This window comes from Melopsittacus undulatus, chromosome 4 (assembly GCF_012275295.1).
Source record: "Melopsittacus undulatus isolate bMelUnd1 chromosome 4, bMelUnd1.mat.Z, whole genome shotgun sequence".
NCBI classification, from domain to species: domain Eukaryota; kingdom Metazoa; phylum Chordata; class Aves; order Psittaciformes; family Psittaculidae; genus Melopsittacus; species Melopsittacus undulatus.
The window spans coordinates 67,567,304-67,581,255 of record NC_047530.1 but is presented as its reverse complement, the minus strand read 5'-3'; the positions used below and the strand labels follow the sequence as shown (position 1 = coordinate 67,581,255).

At 47.7% G+C, this 13,952-nt stretch overlaps 1 protein-coding gene across 1 annotated transcript in view; it reads left to right on the top strand.

Moving 5' to 3' along the window:
* The window catches only part of CDH23 (cadherin related 23), a 210,892-nt gene that overhangs the window by 118,376 nt on the left and 78,564 nt on the right, over positions 1–13,952 (top strand). Inside the window, exons 11-13 of the mRNA XM_031053064.2 lie at positions 359–547; positions 9,106–9,255; positions 9,889–10,047. Coding sequence (XP_030908924.1) covers positions 359–547; positions 9,106–9,255; positions 9,889–10,047 — 498 coding nt within the window. The remainder of the gene's footprint in view (positions 1–358; positions 548–9,105; positions 9,256–9,888; positions 10,048–13,952) is intronic.

Below are 13,952 nucleotides of genomic sequence, written 5' to 3'. Positions count from 1 at the left end.
CCTACTCATCCCTTAGTGTGACTCTGAGCCCCAACAACCTGTTACATGGTGGGGGAAAGTGAGAACTTGGCCACAGCCATCTTAAGGGAAATGTTAAACCCCTCAGAAGATTTTCAAGAGTACTGTGGGTCTGAAACATGGGTGATGGAAGAGCTGGGTCAACATCTATGTGTTAATGGGTCAGCACTGTAGAAAGCTGCTTAAGCTTAAGGGGCAATGGCTCAACCAAGTAAGCATACTTCCTTGGCAAAGGAGAGGAAGCAAAAGCTGCAAGAGTCTCTAATCACAGCGTGCACACTTCCTATTACATTTATTCTTTGAAAAATAAAGGCTGCTCTGTTGTTTTCTCTCCTTGCAGGGGACAGAGCTGAATGACGACCGCACACCCTCCAATGCCACTGTCACCACCACCTTCAACATCCTAGTCATCGACGTCAATGACAATGCACCTGAGTTCAACAGCTCAGAGTACAGTGTGGCCATTCCAGAGCTGGCCCAGGTGGGCTTTGCCCTTCCGCTCTTCATCCAGGTGCAGGATAAAGATGAGGTGAGAAATCCCCTGCTGTGGGCACTTCTGTCCCTTCTTTGTAGGGTAGCACTCATGTGGGGTTTGGGGGTGCAGTAAAGAATAAGTCACTGATGAACTTGTGATGAGGTGCATGGTTATGTCCTGATAATAATTTTTTTTCAGCTCTTACTGCTGCCATTGGTCTGTTCGCTTAGTACACTGAGTGCAGATAGATGCCCTTCCCAGAGAGAAGGCATAGTGTGTGCTTTAATGCAGTCAGGATTGCATGGTCACTGAAAGCCAGAAAATAGGATTGTGTGGGATGTTGATTCTTGCCTGCTTCTGAGGACTCTTGTTGGGCAGTCCTTTGCCAGGCTGTTTTAGAAAGGGATAAGGTTTTCTGGTGGGCTCCCATGGGAGAGGAAAGAAGGGACCTCCAGGCTCTCTGCTCTGGCAGGGATGGGTACTGCTGTGACCTGGGATTAGGAATTAACATATACCTGCTATCTTGGGGCTAGAGGAAGCATGGGGGACACTGGGATAACAGTTCATCACTGCAAAAGAGCCAGGAGCACTGGAGACTTGTTCCTCCTTTGTGTTAATGGAACTCCTATTTGTTACATGCTGGTCCATGCCATGTAGGGATTGAAGCATGTTTTCCAGCCTTGGGCTTGCAGCCTTCAATTACTCTGATTATTTGACTTGTGCAATTCACGCCTGGCTGGTTCTGTGTGCCAGTACCCTCCAACCCTTCCACACTGTGCAAACCAGTGCTGACACCACATGGTGAACTTTCCAAAATCCCTCGGAAGAGCTCTGACTACAGGCTCGTGCCATCCCAAGTGAGAGATGAGGGGAGAGGATCTGTCAGAACAAATGGCATCATCAGGATGTTTTCCTGATGCTTCAGGGAAACGATATGATAGTACCAAGGAATATGAAACAGAATCTGTCTCCTCACCCCCCCAAAACCCTGGTGGGTCAATTAAACTGTGCATCTTCTAAGACACCTTTGCTCTCTGAGATGATGGATTTGCTTTTCCCCAGTCCTGGGTGGAGTTCTCCACGTCTTGTAAAGCCATCCAGAAACCCCATTTTTTTCAAGGGAAGTGATTATGACACAGAACTAATAATCTACTTGTGACATGATGTCACCATCCAGGAGTTATGAGTTCAGCCTGAAGAGGTGCAGATGAGGTATTAAGCAGATAAAGAGACTGTTTTTTCTTGAAAATGTCAATTGCTAATAAAGAAGATATGGATATGACAGATGCTTAGGGTAGTTTCTGAATAGAGCTGCTGTCGTGCTTTCTGAGAGATGTCAGCAGATCCGTTCTTGAAGGGCATTGTAACACTTCTGTTTGTGCCAGAAGGATGAAGGATCTGTCATTATTTCTGGTTAAAAGCTCGTTTTACTGGAGTGACTCCCATTCAAGAATTCACTTTTCAGCCTTGCTAATTTTAAAATGGGAGATAAAATATAGCCTTGCCTTCCCGATCACACCAGCAAAAAATAGACTCATTCTTGTGATGTATTTCTTTAAGTTCCTGAGATTTCCCCACAAGAATTGGCTGAGACTTTTAAAACTGCTGAGAGAGGACCTCGTGTGCTAAGGGAGTCTGAAGGGGATTTACGGTACACGTCTTTGGAGACCATCATATTAGCATGGATTCATTTAACCATAGCATTATTTTCACTGATAAGAAGCACAGGAGAGCTGATGTCTTGAAATATCTGAAGGGAAGAAAGTTATAAGCAACTGTTTCTTGTTTGTTTGTTTGTTTTCCTGTGATGGATCTTTATTATTTCCCCTTGTGGATGCTTGCAACGGGATAAACCATCAAGGTAGCACTTGGGGGGGGGGGAGGAGGGAATGGGAAAGCCTACCCAGGTCACGAAAGAGAGACCCAGGTCATGAATATGAGACAGGAATGGGATTGCATCTGTAGCCAGGCTTATTGTAGCACTGCTTCCCAGGCAGTGCATTTATGGAAGTCCAAAACCCCCAAACTTTCAGTAAAAAACTTACAGAAAGGGAAGCGAGTGACATTTTGAATGCTCAAGTACCCCATGAGAATTGCAAGGCTTTTGCAAATCATCTGGATTTCAGGTAGCCAGGCTTTCTTGGTTTTCTGTGGGTGCAGGGATAGAGGCATGGGACAGCGAGGACTTCAGGCAGGGATGTGACTGAGGACATGGCTGACAGAGCTATTTTGTCAGCATGGCCTTCATGCTGGAGATGACATGATTCATTTGTGTAAGGGGCAAAGGAAAACAAGAAGAACATTACATATGTCTCCAGGGAGAGCAGCTAAATAAACTAATGAGAGCAGATGGATAGAGGCACATAAAGTCAAAGCTAGAGTCTTCAGGAAGATAATTTTGCTTGTGTTTTGATTCCTGCCTCTCAACCTATGTCTTAAAGTCCTATGGGAACCCTTGGCAAGTTGGTTTCCTTCTTGAGCCAAGCCATCCAGCCTTATTCTGGCCCCTACAGCAAATTTTGACACTGCTCCTTCAGCTTGTTGAGGTCCTACTTGGATGGTGCAGCCCATGCCTGAACCTTGTCCCGCCTACTGATTCTGAAGGGTTGGGTGGCTTTGATGAACCTGCCTGCCATTGTAACCTGGTTGTGTCTTTATAGAGCTGTGGAAAAAGGCCTTAAAACACTGCATGGGGTACCAGGGCCATTAAACAAGGAGTTTTGTAACCAGACCCACTTGACCTTTTTAAATGGTGGGGGTTGGTCTTTCTGTCTTCTGGTGTGTTTTGCACAAACTTAAATGATTGCTTTTTGAATGAGATAGATTAAACAATTAAGCACTTAAAAATGTATTTACGTTGCACACAAGACCACGCTTGAAAGTGTGTGCTTGAATTTACCTCTGTATTTAAGTGCCTTTCTGGAGCTTGGCTGGCATTAATGTCTCAGATGAGGTACCTAAGTGGGCTGCCTGCAAGAAGAAACCCATTCCTCTGAGTCTATCCCTTGCAAAATCCCAGCTGCTGCGCCTCAAATGTGGTCATGGTCTTGCTCCAAGAGGAGCTTTCTTAGGGTGCAGGGTGGGATATGGAGCAGCACCCAGGTTGAGCTGAGATGACCCCCAGAAATAGATTTGGGGTGCAGCCAAGAGGTGTTCAACCAGGTGTGCTGGTGGGTTTTTTCTGCATTCTCTATAGCTTATCAAAACCACTTGAACACAGGATAAATTAGTACACAGCATCTATCTAGGGTCAGACTGTCTGTACAGTACAGATCGTCTGATCAGCCTTCTACAAACCAAGAAAAAAAGCATTAACCTCTGTGCAGCTGAGTTTCTCTCTTTGTCAGATGGACAGCAAACCACTTGAATGCCTTTCCAAAGATGTCTGAAGGCTATTTATGAAAGTCTGTGACTGTTTCCCAATATTTAGACTGAGCCTATGCTCAACTGGACACCAGAGAAAACCAGCATGCATATACACTCTCAGACGGGGGTTGGATTCTCCTCTCATTCACGTTGTGATAGATCAGCAGGGAAGAATAAATCCTGTGTGTGAGATGGAAGGTTAAAGCCTTGAATCCATTTCTGCATTAAGGTTTGTTTCCAGATTGAGAACAAGAGCCCCAAGCAGTGAAATACATTTGTGTCAATTCAGAGGGCTGGTAAGCTCAGACTCATCTACTCCAAGGCTGGCTTAGGTAGGGTGCATGGGTATCCTTTCTGGATATGCTGGTATTTTAAAGCCTGGTGGCTTGATGCAGTATTTTAGGGTGAAAGCAAGGGTTTGGCCATGCAGGGAAAGGATCAGGATATCCTTCAGGGTATTCCTTATTTGCACTTCCTATCGCTGCAGGATTCACATGGGTATATTAAGAGAAGCAGTAGCATAGTTTCCCAGGGCACATCAGAGAAGCCACCTCTTCTGCCGTGGCTTTCACTTAATTTTCCCTGAGGTGGTTGACTGAAGAGGAAGAAAAGGGCAGAGGCTGTATAAAGCATGAGTATGATGAGCTGACATTTTAAAATAATTTTGAAACAATTCTCCAAAATAAGCATATGGAGTAAGACAAACGGGGAATTTAAAGAAAGAAAATCCAGACCATGAGAATACACAGTATTTGTTGCATAAAACTGCATCAGAGACTTGCACAGGGGTATCGTATGTATCCATGTGTGTGCAGGTGCAATGTATGAATCATCCGTAGCATATATATGCATATGAGAGACACGTGCACTATAAATATGATCTACACAGCAAGGAACTGTAAAGGGGAATTGACGGCACTCAAGTATTCTCTCCCAAAAGTGCCAGCTGCCAGTCGGGCTGAATTAGATTTCACAGGGGTTTTTGCAATACATGGAATTCACCAGCAAATTACCCTTAAAGAGGGAAAATCAATCATTTGGAGCAGAGATAAGCTGAAGGCGAGGCAGCCTTGGATTGATCCCGTCTGTGCAGGCGTGTGTGGAATTCAGCAGATAACCTGGGGAGAGAGGGAAAGGAGAAAACTCCTCCAGGAGGGGGGGAGTGGGCAAGGACTGACACTTTAGGATGGACAGAAAGGCGGGAGAAAAGGGCTGCCCCTGTGGGGAGGAGGATCAGAATAGCTGGGGAGCATTTTGCTCCAGGTGTCCTGTATCATCCACAGCCCCAGTGAAGTCATTAGGGATGCAGGGGACAAGGGCCTGTGCCCAGTGAGCCCTCAAATGGATTACTGATGCTGTTGTGCTCTGTTGCTGGCTGGGCAATGGGTGCTGGTAGTCTGAGCTGGCTGGCTGGGCAGTGGGAGAGAGGCAGGCAACTCCAGAGAGGCTATTCAGAGCACTTGAGTTAAATGCTTTAAAGTGGGTGGAGAGAATAACCCTCTTTATGCCTTGTGTTTTCAGAGGTAGGATTAAGCATTATTTATCTCTGACTAGGTAGAACCACAGGCTAAGGTATCCAAGCCATACAAAGAGGCACTAATTGCTTTCTTAAAAAAGCCCACCCAACTCTTATTTTTTCCCCCTTCCTCCTCTACCACTCCTGAATTCTCAGCCCTTTTCCTTTCTTTGCAGACTTGCCAGAATGAGGGGTATTAAACACTCCTCAGCTTTTTGTAGGTACTAGCCCTTGCCTAGAAAGTGTCTGGAAGGAAAGCTGGAGTTACACTGGGTTTTGTGCTTCAGAAAGGCAAGCTCTCCATTTTGGAAAAGTAAGCTGTACCTGAGCTAGGGTGAAGGGACCCAAAGGTAGCCCTCTACAGAGCCACTGTGAAGAGAACTGAGGACTCCAGGCTGCTTTTCTCAAATCCAACTCATTTTGTGCTGAAAATGATTGTGGGCCACCAACCTGTGCACCACGGTGATTCCAGGGGTTGGTATGGTTCAGGAAGGATTGTTTGCTTGTCTAGAGGCTTGCTTTTTTACTTTTATTTTGTGTAACCATTGGTAAGTGATGCTAAATGCTTGCTTTGACTGGTGGAAGGTTGAATAATTTCTGAAGCATTTCCATGTGCACTCCCCTGAGGAAGGGGCTGGGTGGGAGCAGGATTGATGGATGAAGCCAGTAGGTGATGCTGGGTAAAATAGCTGGGATAAAGTTTATGATCCACCCTCAGTCAAAGCTGGAACAGCTGATGTGGCTGTTTCTGGCCTCCTGATGTGAGAAGGGGCTCCCTGATTTGTCATGAGCCCCGTGAGAGTGCCTTGCAGGTTGTGAGAGCAGACTTTGACCATGATTCATGGGAGGTGCATGAGCAGGTCCCATGTAAGTGCCTGGGACCTCTGAAAGAGCACATGTACCCACCTCCTGTCACAGCCTCACATCTGAGCTTCTGCCCTTGCTTTGACATTCTGTGCCATGCTGGCTGTGCCAAAGTATGGTATCCCCCCTGCTCCAGTCCCCTGGAATTTAAGAGGGATATTGGGCATGTGGGGCTGGCAAACTGGCCCATGACAAACTGTTCAAATACAAAGTGTTTGGGGTAGATCAGTCAGTGGTCACTTTTTTGGGAGCTGGCTATCTGCACGATGTTGATCCTGGCATTGTGGCATCTTGTAGCATCGTGTTCCAGCAGCAGGGACATGGTGCAGCTCCTGTTACACGCTCCAAGGAACACATACACGAAGAACAAAGTAATAATTATGCCCAACTGCAGCTATGACTGTCTTTTAGCTGAATTGACATGAAATTTCCATCAGCTGCAATGCTGGCTATGGCTGGGAGGAGGTGTGATTGCTGGGAAGGAGGCAGCAAGCAGCAGCCTCAAGCCACAGTGAGTGCTGGCCCTGTGGACTGGCACAAGATGAGATGAGCTGGAAAAGAGAGGCTATGTCCCAGCTTTGTGTAATAGCAAAGTTCCCTCTGAAGCCTGTTTCTTTATGGCTCAATTTGTTTCGGATGCAGACGGGTTTATTATTGTAGGGTTGCAAAGCTTTGGTAGGCTGCTCATTAATTTATGCCTCTGAAGGAAGGAAAAGGAGATGATTTGTTTTCAGTGATGGGGAAAAAACTCAAGTAGTACAGGAGCTGATGGGTAAGGGATTGGAGGAAGGAAACAAGCAGATAAAGAAGATTGTGCGTTGATACCGCATCCATGCATCCCATGCAAATCCTCAGCACCACAATGAGATGATGCTCTGCTGTAAGCCCACCACTGCACACCAGGACCTTTGTGAGCCTGGGGAGACAGCACTTGTTTTTCTTCTTCACAAATACATTTCAGATCCGCTGTTTGCTCTGGGTGGCAGGAGCGGGTAGCAAAGGGTGAGGAAAATGCAAGTAGCTCCCCATGGCTTCCTCTGGAGCAGGGGGTACTAGCTGTGAGCTGGGCTGAGCCAGCCCCTTCTGCTGGGCAGCTGATAACAACTTGAATATTCAGATTGGCTTTCAGCCATCCGCAGGGGGCTCACAGTCTCCGGGAACCAGGAGCAAGGAAAGCAGCATGGGGGCAGAAACAAAAAAATAAATAGCTGAATAAATATATAAATGGCAACCCACAGCAGCCCTCCCAAGAGGCAGATGTATTCCCCTTCTCCAGACCTCACAAGGGGAGACTGAGGCACTCGAGGGGCTGCTAATTAGGAATGGTGGGTATCTGGAGGCTGATCTCCTTCCCCAGCTGGAGGGGAATTAATCCACCCAGCTCTCTTCCAGTAAATACTTAGATTTCTTTTGATGTTTCAACTTTTATCTCATGCCTCCAACAATGTGGCTCCTCTCTGGCTTCCAAGGAAATCACTCACATTTTGCCACCACGAAAGGTGCTTTTGTGTACTGCAGGGTGGGCACTGGCCCCTGGGAGAGACACCGAGGGCTCAGCAAAGGAGCTGGACAAAAAGTCCTCAATGGAATGGTTTTTTGTCACTGGTGGAAAATGGTTCTTTGTTATAAATTGGCATCTTAAGGATAGGGTACCAAATAATGGCTGGGGAAGTGATGCCTTCCTCTTGCCATTCTCCGTATCCTTGCTCCCTCCCTCCCTCTCAGGCTCTGTACCAGTGCCATGCCTCACTCATGCCAAGGCTGGTACTTCCATTTGCCAGCAAAACATCTTTTGGAAGGAGTGAAGTCTGCCCTGAGATGAATCAGTTTTATTCCCCTGGAGGGATGTTCACACCCCTGTTGTGCACCAGTTGAGCATAGCTGGGCTCCTGGGCAGTGGGTGCCCTTGGTGCTTGCTCCTTCTGTGTGGCTCTGCTGGAGATGCTCAGCTTGCACCCGTCTCTGCAGGCTGCTGGGCAGCGCAAGGAGGAGAGCAAGGAGGGATTCTGCTCATGTCACTGGCTCTCGGTAGTCACACTTGGCCAGCTTTTGCTATTAGTGCCCCTTCGTGCATTTAATTGGTCCCTTTTTCTGAAAGGAGGGAGGTCATTCCCTCAGGGAAAATTGGAAATTCAGCTCTGGCAGCTTTTGAACCTGCTTTTCACGTGTTCTGCTGGGCTCTGCTTTGGGAAGGGGTGCCATGCCCAGAACAAGGGTCCTAAAGTGCTGGTTTTGGTATGCTCATGGTCCCACTGCTCTGCTGGCCAGGTCTAGGTAAAGCAGGAGATTTCCCATTCCCAGCTTTACTGGAAATAGCCCTTTGACTGGGAGAAAGATGCTCACACTGTGCCCCCCAAGGCAAGGCAAGGAAATCCTGCTGTGTGATAGCCTGTGCGATGTCTCGATCTTGCAACAGTAAAAGAGATTTTACTTCCAGCTGTGTGCTCTGCGGGTTCATCCCAGGGATGCATTCCTTTCATGTGCACATGGATTTTGTATAAAATGGGTGCACATGAAAAGAAGATTTATAGAAATTGCATGCATTGTACACCCAGTAAGCATAATAAAATGCAACAGAGTGCTTAAGGTCAGTGTCGAACCCTGTGGCTCAGTTACCCAAACCCAAACAGAGAAACACTCCTCTGCATCTCTGGTAATTGCATTTTTACATGTTTGAAGGCAAACGGCTGTGGCCAAGCTGAGTGCATTGGTAGGTACACAGCTGATACATAGGCTTTGCAGTCAGGTTGGTGCTTTCGTCCTCTGCTCTCCCCTGGGCAGCCATCAGATGCCTGCAGCCTTACCCGGCAGATGGGCCAGTTCTTCTCTCCTTTGTCACTGTTAACCTTCCTCTCTCCCTTCCTAGGGACCCAACAGTGTTTTCGAAGTTTACCTGGTGGGCAACAACTCCAACCACTTCATCATCTCACCAACCTCCATCCAGGGGAAGGCAGACATCCGCGTCCGTGTGGCAGTGCCACTCGACTTTGAGACCATTCCTCGCTATGAATTTTCGGTAAGGCTGCACCCCTGTGCTCTATGGGATGTCCATGTTTCTAAGAGTGACTGTTAACCAGGCTTCTCTTGGAGCATTACAAATATGGCTAAAAATGGAAATAATAGTAAAGAAAACAGCTGCCAGAGCTTAAGCAGAAGGTACTTCCCATTGCTATGTCACAAAGCATAAAAGCCATATAGAGCATAGAACTTAAGGTACATCTATGAGGCACCAAAGCTCTCTCCAGCCTCCTGCTCCAACTTTGCCCTGCTCTCTGCCTGAGCTATAAATTCACAAGGAAGGCAAAGCAGGTTTACACCACACCAGCAATGTGTATACACATCCTGACAGGGAGGCTCTCATACCACTGGTGGAGGAAGATGAGCAAAAGCCTTCCTACCCTTTCTTCAGGCTGTGGTGGGGTGGCAGGTCCTGGCTCCCCAGGCAGGGACTGGGGCAGGGTGTCTGGCTCACCCAGAGCTGAGCAGCTCTTTTATGTTTCAAGCGTCTGTGCTCTGGTGGTTGGCACTGAAGTGGATAATCTAGTGAGGGAGTCAGTTAAGCATTGTTTTTTCATTGAAGAAGAGATAACTCTCCCAATCATTGCAAATCATGTCTCCAACCCTCCCTTTGCTTCCTGTCTCTGCCCAGCTCTTTGCAAATGAGAGTGTGCCAGACCATGTTGGCTTCGCACGTGTGAAGATTAACCTCATCAATGAGAATGACAATCGCCCCATTTTCAGCAAGGCCCTGTACAATGTAAGCCTCTTTGAGAACACCACCGTGGGCACCACCGTCCTCCAGGTCCACGTGAGTAGAAGCATCCTGGCTCTCTCTGCAAAGTCCTTGGCATGCATGTGGCTCCACGGTGCCGATCTCCAAGGGTCTGGCTGGGGAGACTGGTAAGGGAGTGGTGGGAGATGCTGCAAGTAGGGTGAGGTACAGCCCTCCCATGGGCTTTTGGAAAAGGTATCTTGACTTTTGCTGGTCTCTATGTATGTGGTTCCTACCATACCAGAAACTTGAGGAGATTCCTGCACTTCAATGTCTTATCTGCAGACAGCAGCTTGTCCTGCAGATACTGATCCTACTAGACATGGTGTTGCTTCTCCCTCCTCCTCACTACATGGGAACCAACAAGTATTTCAGTTGTGTACATAGTTTATGTCCCATCACATATGCACTGCCTCTCCCTGCCTCATCTTATTATGGGAAAAGATGCTGTAGTACCTCCTGAATTTGGTCACTTTATCAGTGAGAGTAAATGCCCAATATTTATGTTTCAGTGTGGGTTTTCTCACTTCCCTGTTTAGAAGTATCATCTTCCTCAACAAAATTGAGGTCAATTGAGCCAAAAAAAGTTTGAAGGGTGGAAAAAGAGGAGAATCATTGTATTTAGCAGAGCATGGTATTGAATGGCTGAAAGTAGAATGGTGGTGCAGCAAACAGACGTGGTGATGATCAAGGAGTGTTTCCATAGGGCTTGTCCCTCCTGTGTGGGTTGGTGGAAGCACTCAAAATCCCTGGCAAGAAGATATGTTTCCCAGGGCATGAGAGCAATGTCAATTGAGGTCAGTGCCAGTGTGGGGCATAGCAACAATCAGAACAAATCCCTGTGTTGAAGAATAAGAAGCAAAGCTTCTTTGGGACAGAAAGTGTAAAGTGGGATGAGCATCAAAATCCCTGCTAGGCCTTGGGTGCGTTACTACTGCTATGGTTTGTCATACATGAATCTGTTTGGCTTTATCTCTGGCTACCCTCCTGTCTCCCCCATGCCCTCCGCTCTCCCAAGACACAGCCCTTGGTGTCCCATTGACACAGACATCCCAATCCAGAGAATAAAAGCCCTGACAAAAGGGTTGGGTGTATGCGCCTGTGCATAAGTGTGTTTACTTTACAAACAGATGGTGTGAAACTATAGAGCCCCTGAGCTGTTCCCATCTGACAGTTATTAATATTTCAAGCAGATGTTTAGCTAGTCAGGCCGTCAGACACTAAACAATGAGATTGTTACTGTGTTTTCTCTTTCCCCAACTTCCAGCTATGCCAGCATTTCAGAGTGAACACAAAATGCCAGGAGTTGAATCTTCTGTGATAAATCAGAATGGAGGCAATTAGCACTGAAATCCAGATTGCCCTCCCAGCTGATCCCAAACTTTTAACAACCCTCATAAAGTACCAGCTCCTCCTGCTGCTGCTGCTTGACTTCGAGATGCAGCCCTCTGCTTGCTTCCATGCCACTGCCCTTCTATGTGGTGCCTCTCCAACTGTCCCATGTCCTACACACAAAAATTCTGCTTTCCTCACTAGTAAATTCCTCCTTTTCTTTTTACCTTCTTTTCCTCTTGCTTGCGAGCTCTTTATTGGTATTCACCCATAGCAGTTAGGGATCTCAGTCCTGCAAAATGCCCTTTTGTACAGATAAGTGTCGGTTTTGAGCCTTGTGTTCTGAGGGGGCAATGGATTTCCAGGGTTCTAAGGACAAATCAGAAGGCTTATGAGATCAGGATCAACAGGGGAGTGTGTGGGCTAGGCTAGCGGTCACCAAAGGATGGCAGGAGGCTTCCTGCCAGCCACTGCTGGAAATGGCCAAGCACAGCTGGTAGGGCAGAGCAGTGCCTGCAGCTCCTCCCCAGCAGGGAGGCAAGCAGCTAAAACCATGGGCAGAGGCAAATGGAGATTGCTGGGGAAGTTACTCCCAGCAGGCCAGGAGACCCTGGGCTGGTCACCCACCTTCCAGCAAGCACTTCCCTCCCTAGACCCCTTTGCTGTGTGTGGTTGCAGAGGTGTTGGTGAGGGAAAGGGGTTTCCTTCATGACCTGGGTAGAGCAGCAATCCCACCCTGCTGAGCAAGCATGCTCCTCACTGCCACCCTTCCCACACTGCCCTCTGATTGGCCAGCTGGAAATGAAAAGGCAAAAACCAGAGCAAGCAGACTTCATTTGCAGTGACAAATGGCCACTCACTTCTGCAGCATTTCAGCTCCTAGTGTCAGTGACAGCAGAGAAACATTGCCTGTTACACGTATAAATCAACTGTAAAGCAACCCAAAGTGCAGGCATCCAGTGCCACTGCCTGCTTTCTGCTCTCTGCCTCTTTCCTTTTGCCCAGAGATGCCCTCTTACACATTTCTGTGGTTTCCTGGGCAGATCTCAGTTACTTCCCTAGCACAGCACAGCCTTCTCTGCCCTCTAAGATTTTGTCTGCTCTTTGTTCTTTATTTTGCATTCCCTTCACTTCCTGTCTGTCCATTCAACCGTCCATTCATCCATCTGTTTAATTCCGTCCATGAAAGGCATTTATCATATACATTCGGTAGTCATTTGCTTGCATGAGAACATCTGGAGAGTCCAGGCTTCACAGGAACAGCTTTTGTCCTGTGCAGGGAGCCTGCAATACACCCAAAGGCAGTCTTCCTGCCTCTGTGCTCTTTATCCACTTGATAAGCCCCTTAAGCCAGATATTTCTTCTGTTTGCTTTTGCAGAGACTGGCATGAAGAGGTCCTTACTCAAAGCTTCCAGGCTGCCCTGTAACATATATCCTTGCAGTTTGGGGTTAGGTGTACAGTGCACCCCAACAGCTGGCAGAGGGGTGCGCAGGCTGCCCAGGGATCCGCAGTGGTTAGTAGCCTCTCTCCATGTGAACTTCTCCTTTCCCCCACCGCAGACCTTGCTGTGCATGAGAAAGCCTGGCTGGAGAGGCCACAGAGTGGCAGGTTCCTTCGTCGAGGCTGGGGTGAACCAGGGAGGTGGCCAGAGCTCATCCTGAAGATAGGGGCAAGTTCTGCCCCAGCTACCAACAAATATTGAAATATCTTATTTTTTTTTCTGAAACAACTGGCCATGAAACCTTTGAATAACACAACAGAAAAGGTCAGAGAAAGAATTTCACACTTCTTGAGCAAGCAGTCAGCCAGTATAACTTCATGCCTTCCAGGAACGAGAGGCAGCAAGAGCAATATACTGCACCCTAAATGAACTGGGGCTCTGATACCCCCAGACAAGTGCTGCCTGGGCAGCTGGTAGCTTTTTGTGGGTGCTGTGGGCTGGAAAGCTGAGCTCTGGAGAGGTGTGTTGAGGAAGGGTGCCAACTCCGCATGGTACAGAGGGCTTTAAGCTATAATAGAAAGCCCTGGGGGATTGATGGTGCTAGGGTGGATGAATGGCCATGTTCAGCTGTAGCCATGATCAGTGTCTGTGATGGGCTTAGCAAACATCTGCCAAAATGAGTCCCAGCAACTGGTTTTGTCCTGGGGTAAGAGGAGCAGGATAAAAGAAGGTATCTCCAGCCCTGTCTCTCCCAGCTGATAAGCCTGGTAGCTGGAGGAGAGCTGCTAGTTAGTCACATCCCCAGATCTCAGACCAGATGAAGGATAAATCTGCTGCAGAGGGACAAACCAATGAGCAGATGAGGGAGAAACAGAAAAAAGGCTATGGTCCAACATCCCTGCCTCTATCTAACAGCACCAGTGCAAGTCTTGAGGAAACAAGGTCTGGCATGAATACTGACATTGCCAGAGCAAATGCCCACTACAGAGGAATAGCAGTTCTGTGGGAGCAGGGAATGATGAGAGGGGGAGATCCAGAAGGAATGCCCTCTGCTTTGGGACAAAGCACTAGGCAAGGGCTGAGGTCCAGGACTAGTGAAGACCTAGTGGGGCCAGTCCATTATTTCTGTTTGAGACCAGATGCAGCAGAAGCCCTCAGGTATTTGT